The 8,454-nt window shown below is 36.5% G+C and overlaps 1 protein-coding gene across 2 annotated transcripts; it reads left to right on the plus strand.

The window, feature by feature from the left end:
• The first annotated feature begins 304 nt into the window (after nt 1-304).
• On the plus strand, nt 305-6,101 carry LOC103052215 (myelin P2 protein). Of its 2 annotated transcripts, XM_025169380.2 has the most exons (4): nt 305-588; nt 2,837-3,009; nt 4,376-4,477; nt 5,807-6,101. In XM_025169380.2, exons 1-4 carry the CDS (start codon nt 516-518, stop codon nt 5,855-5,857), a joined length of 399 nt encoding a protein of 132 aa, XP_025025148.2. In that variant the 5' UTR covers nt 305-515; the 3' UTR covers nt 5,858-6,101. The 2 variants fall into 2 exon arrangements, with proteins under 2 accessions (XP_025025148.2, XP_088004826.1); XM_088148700.1 differs by lacking the exon at nt 305-588 and having other exon boundaries at nt 2,703-3,009.
• The last annotated feature ends 2,353 nt before the right edge of the window (nt 6,102-8,454 follow it).

The following is an 8,454-nucleotide window of genomic DNA, read 5'->3' on the forward strand; positions in this document are numbered from 1 at the left end:
AAGACCCCCTAGCATGTTGACGTTCGGATAATGATGATACTGTAAGTAAGTTTGAAATGTGTTTCTTGCCTACAGTGTACAACCTTTTCTATCCTAAACACTATTTCATCTGCATTTATTTCTTTAATGGCTGTATTAAATTTACTCCTCGTCCTCATAAGATATTCCTAAAAACTAAATGCTGTCCTCCCCAGGGGCACTAAGTTGCATCTGTGCTCCAGCACAATGGTAGCAAGCTCACGCCCATCACCCTTCTGCTTTGTATCACTACGGAGGAGTTGGTGGCAGGCAAATGCTGCTAGTCTTGGTACTAGCATGAATGGCGTGGCACAAGGGCCCATTGTTTGGCCTCTGATATTGCCCTTCTGCATTGGGAGGTGCTGAGCACTGCATGTCCTAGGCCTCTCTTAAAAAGACGTGGCTGGGATATGTACCATTCATATAATCCATCTGCCTCTTCCTAAGAATTGCTCCTGTCATCGCTCTTCTCCCAAGGACACACTGCCAGCAAAACTATGTGCAACAAATTTGTGGGAAGCTGGAAACTCATCTCTAGTGAAAATTTTGATGATTACATGAAGGAATTGGGTGAGACTTGTCTTGATTTGATTTTTAAAATGTTGCGGTTTGTCAGTTGTTGATTTCTTTTGAGAGCTTTGCAATTAGATCATGAAACATTTAACTTAAGCCCCTTCAAAATAATTTTTTAAAATAAGAGAGAATTTTTAAATTTCTTCTTTTGTAATAACCTTCCTAGAATTTTTTTCTTACCTTTTGTTATAATATTAAATGAATATGTTACTTGTCGTTACTTCCAAATCATTATTCATGATGGAATAATGAAAAACTTCATCTGGTATTGGGAGATTGGAGGTGGGCTGCTAATAAATTTAAATAAATAAACCTAAATTTCCTGGTACCCAGTTTTTACTGTGAATAAAATTACTTGTTCCACAGAAGTTGTAGATATAACTCTTTGGTGCATATTCTTTAACTGGTCTTAATGCTAGATTTCTAAAAGTAATCTTATTCTAGGGCTTTGTAAATCACCATATAGATGATTCTATATATAAATAATAGGTGAAACCCAGGCTTCTTATGGGATGTAATTTAAATCAACGGGATGTAATGTAAATATATTCATTTGCAGAATTACTGAATCGCTGAAGGGTTTTAACTAATGAAGTCAGATACCTCTGGGATATATTTTTGGTTCTTTATTTTGTCCAAAGAATTATGTTTTAAGGAAGTTTATATGGATTAAATATTAAGGTTTGCTGTTTATGAGTTAAATATGTTTCATTCAAATAAGACTTAAAATAACTATTGTATTATTTTTGAACATGAAGTAAAATTTGAAACAAGAGAAAGGGAGACTATGTGCATTACTATTTGTTTTTCTACAGAATGCTAATTTGGTTTCTTGTAGGATCAATATACTTAAGAAGATATGTGCTTCCAGACTGCTTTTTTAACCTACGAAAATGCACCTTTAAAAAAAATGGAAATTATATTTAAGTGTGGTGAGGTTACCAGATCTGGGCTGCAAATATCCACATGAACAATAGAGGGCAGCCGAGAGTTAGGGTTTCCTATATCTTTTTGCTGCCATCAGATAGTCCTCTGTATTTTTATAGCCCACATATGCTTTATATATACATCACCAAGCAGTACCCACCATAGTAAGCAATCATGCATCTTTGTAAAAGCATCATCATAGACCATACATCAGAGAGGGAATGTGCATATTGCCTCAAGGTAACACCTCAAATGCAATAAGTTTCAGGTAGCTTCTGCACGCATACAGGTGCACACATCTGGTGCAGAAGACTCAATAACTAAAAGCAGATCTTGCCTGTTGATGTAATGGTATGTGGGAATGACCTTGAAAGACAGGAGGTAGAGCTTTAGACTGGACAACCAGCATGTAAAAAATGTCTCAGTCCACTGAAGAAGGGAGAGGTTGTGGGAAACGTTACTAAAGGGACCCTCCCCAGTTTTTCAGAAAGTAAAAGGAAAGGAGGGGAGACACACTTTCAATATTGCAAGATTCTGTTAATGTAATCTTACAATAAAGATACAGCTAGTACCCTTGGTTGTGCTTCTTGTCTAGACTACTTTGCAGGGCTAACATTTCGTCTGGGAACTGACCCTGAAGATGTTACCTAGCTGGGCAATGAAATATCTGCAAGAAAACAAACAGGTTCAGAGAACCGCAAGGTCTCTGCAACTGACTCTTCATATAGAGAAGATAGCATAGAAAAGCAGTTCTTTCTGCCTTGGCTTCCATTTTTTATTTTATTTATTTAAATTTATTATTCATTTGATGCCACTATTTTAGCTTTTCCTAACCAGGCACTCTATAGACATACATGTTGGAACACAATTCCCATTGTCCCCTGCCAGCTGTTGCTTAGGGTCACTGTAGGAGATGAAAGGTGTATACATGGGGAGGGTACTGGGTTATGAATATGTTTTCACAGAAATACACATTTTTATTTTTTTATTTTTTTATTTAATAGACTTGTCCCCACCCATCTCCCCACAATGGGGGACTCTGGGCGGCTTACATCAAATTAAAATCATAAATAAATGATTAAAAGTTATAAAAGAACTTTATTTGTCTTACTAGGTACACAAATAAATGCTGCCTTTTAAATATAATTCTGTGAAGAATGCAGATAGGTAATAACCCTCTGGCACCCTCCATCAAATATATTATTTCTTTCTTTTATTGAAGTTTTTCAGAAATAATGGATGTTGATAACGTGCATAATACCGGAAAAAAAAAATCTCATTTTCTTGTCAACATTACTGTTTTCTTGGTGTTCTATAGGAGTGGGATTGGCCACCAGGAAACTTGGCAACTTGGCAAAACCTAAAGTCATCATCAGCATGAAGGGTGATGAGATCACAATCAAAACGGAAAGCGTCTTTAAAAATACACAGATCGCATTTAAGTTGGGTCAAGAATTTCAAGAAACCACAGCAGATGGCAGAAAAACCAGGGTGAATAGGTTTCCCTTCCATTTTATCTGTGAAATTAGAGGCATGTTGATGCTCTTAGGAACACTGTAAGAGTTTCAGATCACTGAGCAAATAAATAAGTGGGACATGCGGGTAACAGTTGCCAATTGTCTAACTTACCTTCTCAGAGTTCAGCCCTGATGTGGGAAATTCTCAGAAAAGTGTTGGATGTGTTTACAATGTATTTCAGAAAGAAAAGGAAGGAAAATGTCTTGTAAATGAAAATGTTTGTAACTTCCTTTTTATAATTCTATAATACAGCTACTGTATCTGGGCTGCAAAAATTAAGATGACCACTTGAGGGCTGCATAGAGGTAGAGAAAACTAGCTTTGCTGCCAACTAGTGGACACTGGATTTTCCAGACTAGATTTGGCAGATCTACATAATACTGTGGCATTGATACAAATAGAGCAGAATCAAGAAGGGCCCCAAGGACTGTAAAAAAACACAAAGCATAATTCAAAGGAGACAAAGCAAACAAGCCCCAAACCAAAACAGGCATGTGAGAACTGAGCATATTCAGTAGTCATGGAATGTTTAAATCGTGTGGAAGATAAAACGGAAAAATGGAAAGAGGAACCATCAAGAGTATATGATGAACATATGGAATATATGTTGAGGGCCATTTGTTTGTGATTGCAATAGCAGAAAACATAATTGGCATGTTATTCCTAATAAAACTCTGGCTATTCAATATGAAATACAAGAGCAAAACTCAAGAATGCAAGTGACTGCTTATGGCAGAACAACAAGAAGAAGAAAAAAGATTCAGAAATAGCAAAATGGATATTGGGAACAGCTTGACTGCTGGTGACTCCATGAACTCATCTATATTGTTTTCATGGCAACAGTACAAAAGTAGTTTGCCATAGCTTTCTTCCAGGGGGCTTTTTTTACTTCTTGGTTTAATCTCTTGCCCTGGTATTTCTTGGTAGCCCATCATCCAAGTCCTGCTTAGCTTTATAATGATCAGCCATCATTGTCAGCTAAGTACTGCGATCCACTATGACAAGCAGGATATATGCCTCCCTCTCTCTCTCTCTCTATCTTCCTCTCAGCTGATTATTCCTAAGTGGTAGAGGATGGATGGATGGATGGATGGATGGATGGATGGATGGATGGATAGATAGATAGATAGATAGATAGATAGATAGATAGATAGATAGATAGATAGATAGATAGATAGATAGTCTCTACATTTGGGAATAAAGTGTTATTTGAAATACAAGACTAGACTATACCTGGGTGCACGACATATCTTGCCATGTTTAATAGCACTCCACCTTCTTTATTGTGCCCAATCTGTGTCAAAATGATAACTTTTAGAATTATTATTTGGATCTGCAGACTCTTGTAACCTTAGAAAAAGGTGCACTGGTTCAAGTGCAGAAATGGAATGGCAAGGAATCGACAATAAGGAGGAAACTAGTAGATGGGAGAATGGTGGTGGTAAGTTGCTCTTTTTAATCAAGTAAGCATTTTTAGTGTTCCCCATTTCAAAAGAAAACTATAGTATGCTCACATGTTTAATTTGTTAATTGCAATCTTAGGAACTTTTGAACAGCAAGGTATATATTTTGACGACAGCTATACGCTTGAAAAGGGTACACATCAAAAATCTGTTGAAAATATATGTTTAAAATTAAAGAATAAAAATGTGTGGCTTAGCATTTGAATCTGATTTAAGAATGGTTCATGAATGGATGGATTTGAATATGTTCTTCCATAGTTGCTGCTTTAATGCAAATGTTGACTTTGTGGTGGTGTTCATTGGTTAAAACATATGTGTATGCCAATTTGATTAAAACCAAGTTTGGTTTTAAAAGGCCCAAATTACACAAAAATAATGATATTTTCAGCTTTTTACATTAGGAAAAAGAAAGAAAGAAAATGAAGAAGAAAATTATGTAATAAAAGTATGCATGTTGCGTAAAAAGTGGTTGGAGAGATATTTTTCTCAAACTTTCAGATAGAAATACAGTGAAGCTGAAAGGTGAGAGGGTTAAGCCAGATTAAAGGAGGTTAACGGGTAGAATTTGGTACACCATGATTTAGCAATGGTCAATAGCTGGGATGGTTTTAAAAGGGGATTAAACAAATGAAAGAAATATTAATCTAGTTATGGTTACTACTCATGATGGCTATATCATACTTCCAGTAAGTTTTTAGCATTATTTCCCAATGAACATAGTTGAAGAGAACATTGGGTTCTTATCCCGCCTATTGGCTTTCCTACTGTAGACTAGATAGACATTTGATTGTTTCACCAGGCTCTTCTTATGTTCTTAAATTTTTACAGCCATCACTTAGAAATTGTTTTCCACCCCTCTCCTAGAGCTAAATTCAAGACTGCTTCACTTCTTATGGGTTAAAATTATACATACATTGCATATTTCAAGTGACTGGGAGAATCAGTTTCACCTCTTGATCATTAGCATTCAGTCCAGATGAAGTTTCAGGCATATGCTGACATATTTGTTCTTTTTAAATCTTGTGTTCGTTAGAATTAAACAAAAGCATCTTGGACCTTGGTCATTGAATTTTGAAAGGCAACAGTACCATAAGAGATATTGTACATGAAGTCTGGAAAAGAAACCAAAAGCAAATCCATTTAGACATGCTAGCTACACTATTTAACACAAGATTTTGTTATTCATTATTTAATTTTTAAAAAGATGAATTCTCATCTTACATATGTAACTATTCTACAGTAGTGTTGAGGCTGATCATGTGATTATCCCTTTTCTATTATGTCTCAGATTATCTTCCTCTTTTTAGGAATGCATCATGAAAGGCACCATGTGTACAAGAGTTTATGAGAAGATGTGACAAAACTCCAAGTTTGTAACAGATGGAACCGGGTTCTTCAATCCGCATCATTTCCTTGAGTGGGTGGAGAATTGCCATTTCTGTTCATCTTCTTCCTTTTTGCCTTTTACTGGAGAACAACTAAGCTATAACCATTCATTTTTTTAAAAAGCATTGAGAAAGTAGATCACATTTGTGACTAAATAAATGCTTATCATATGTATAAATGTGTTATTTTAGTGAGATGAAATGGCTGTATCCAGCCTTCCTGAGCACACTGTCAATGCACACTTACACTTAGTGAATCTATAGTCATTTTACACAGAAACAGGCATATTCATATTTTCTTTAAATGACATGTTATACAGCCCAGACATGTGAATGTGGGGTCTTTGGCAATATAAAATAAAATATTCACCATCTCATAATGAAAGGCAAGAGTTTATTTATTTTTTTACTGCAAGCTGTGCTGTGAACCTGAGATTTCAGATGAGGCTAAGGCAGTTTGCAGCTACTTCAAAATCGTCTGAAAGCAGGTCAGACTTTCTGTATCACTTCCCTGATTATCTGCTTCATAGCAGAAAGGGAAGTGAGTGTCAGCAAGAAAGAAAATGAAAGGCTTCACACTCTTTGGCCTTTGGTCCTACCCACTGATTCTTTCAGTTCCATTCAACACTGGCAGCGGGTCCCCAGCCAGGGAGATCTGGGGTGGGGTGGATAGGTGGATGTGACCATGACCACCATTTTGACCGTTTTGATCCCCCCATTCAGATGCCTCTGTCTTAAATCAATTTAATCTTCTTTAGCTTGGTATCTTCCTGATGTGTTGGAATAAAATTCACAGAATTCAATTTATGTCACCTGCAATGCATCTGGAAGTCCACAAGGGAAGGAAGGCAGGCAGGCAGGCAGGCAGGCAGGCTACTTTAGGGAATATAACACTTAGTGGTAAAAAGTTTTCTTACTCCTGATTAGAGGTGATGTTTTTCCTTTCAGAACTCAGCTTATACATAAGGAGGTGTTTAGTTCTGCTGCTCATAGCTTTAAAAAGGGTTGTCTGTTCATACCTGAATTAGTGGCCTAGTGTATTTTATTAAGAAAGAAAAAAAATTAGCTGCTCAGCTTTGCAACAGATCTGCCTGGCACATTCTCTATAGAAAAATAGCCATTAGCAGCTGTGTCATGGGAATTAAGAGTCTTTTCCAGAACAGGAAAAGTGCAACTGAGCTGATAGCACAGGAAAAAAAAATAGATGAGGTAGATACTACATCCTATTGATGAACATGCAGCATACAATCAAATTCTAAGCCTTTCTCTTATCAGGGACTCAGATGGATGGGGAGGCCTGAAACCACCCCAATCTTTCTGAAAAATGATCAGACCACATCCTGTGCTTCATTTAACGCAATTTAGGCATGCCAAGCATAACTGAATATACACATACAATACAAATCCAGCCATTTGTTCCATGCATGACTTCCTTTCTCCATCCAACTTATCTAATAACCTGACTGGATCAACTTCTGTTTATGGATGCTTCATAACCTTGTCCACTTTCACAAACAAGTGTCAAAGTATTATAATAGAAGACATGCCTTGTTTTCACACTGTGCCTTCTCCATCCCAGCATCCTCTAGATATGCAGATTCCTAGGAAATCTTGGGAACACATCTGGAAGACATCAGGGTTGAAGATGGCTATGCTAAGCCTTATTACAATGCATTTGGTTTTGGCTTAGTATGATATGTGAACCCTGGTTTTTAAACCATGGTTTAACATAATGTATAAACTTAGCTAATTGCAGTTTTTAAGTAAATCTCATATCAAAACAAGATATGAGACCTAGAGCTGTGACTTCTCCAGTTTAATTAACCAAATAGCAAGCACTATAAAATATTTCCATTTTTAATCTTGAGAAACTGTTATCAGTTAAAATAGGTAATATTAGGCTAGATGAACAAACTAACTTGAGATAACATTTCTATATATATATTTTCCTTTTATTGCTGCCTTCAATCTAATATGATTATAACAATCAATTCTGATTATTAATCATTACAGTATTCTTACATTATTTTTAATAGCACCTTAAGGGTGCATAATTCCTACACCCATTAATGTTATAATCGATATAGGAGAAATAGGAAAATAGGGGAAGGAAGAAGCAAAATGAAATTATTGCATTGTATACTTAGAGATAAAAATCAAATTATAAAAGGTTGCTGGTTGAAAGTAGATTCTCATTCAAGACTGATAAAAGGAAATAGTTCTTGATTACATATGTATGTATGTATTCATTGTATGAGTGATGGAATTCGTTGCTATTAGCCTGGTGGCAGCCAGATTCATAGAGGATGAGGCTAAATATCTACTGGTCACATAGCTGAATTTCTGTCTGGGTCTGGAGGGGAAGAATAGATTGAGACTCAGTCCTAGCAAGACAGGGTGGTTTTGGGTTCAAAGACTTGCCAATTCCAGTGAGTTTCCATTATAATTCTGGACAGGGTTACACTACTCTGTGTGGAATTGGTGCACAGTTTGGGGGTCTTCTTGCACTCACAGCTCTTGCCTGAATAGCAGGTGGCACTGGGGCCAAGCAGGTCTTTGCATAGCTCCAT

Source organism: Python bivittatus, unplaced genomic scaffold, assembly GCF_059951505.1.
Source record: "Python bivittatus isolate LINGU-HERP-01145 unplaced genomic scaffold, Pbiv_v1 ctg000590_np1212, whole genome shotgun sequence".
NCBI lineage: Eukaryota > Metazoa > Chordata > Lepidosauria > Squamata > Pythonidae > Python > Python bivittatus.

Bases quoted from the DNA above. Each gene is read 5' to 3' on its own strand.
- LOC103052215 (XM_088148700.1), top strand. From the start codon at position 2,758: ATGTTGATAACGTGCATAATACCGGAAAAAAAAAATCTCATTTTCTTG. The intron at 3,010-4,375 runs GTGAATAGGTTT...TTGGATCTGCAG, and splicing joins CAGATGGCAGAAAAACCAGG to ACTCTTGTAACCTTAGAAAA. The intron at 4,478-5,806 runs GTAAGTTGCTCT...TCCTCTTTTTAG, and splicing joins TAGATGGGAGAATGGTGGTG to GAATGCATCATGAAAGGCAC.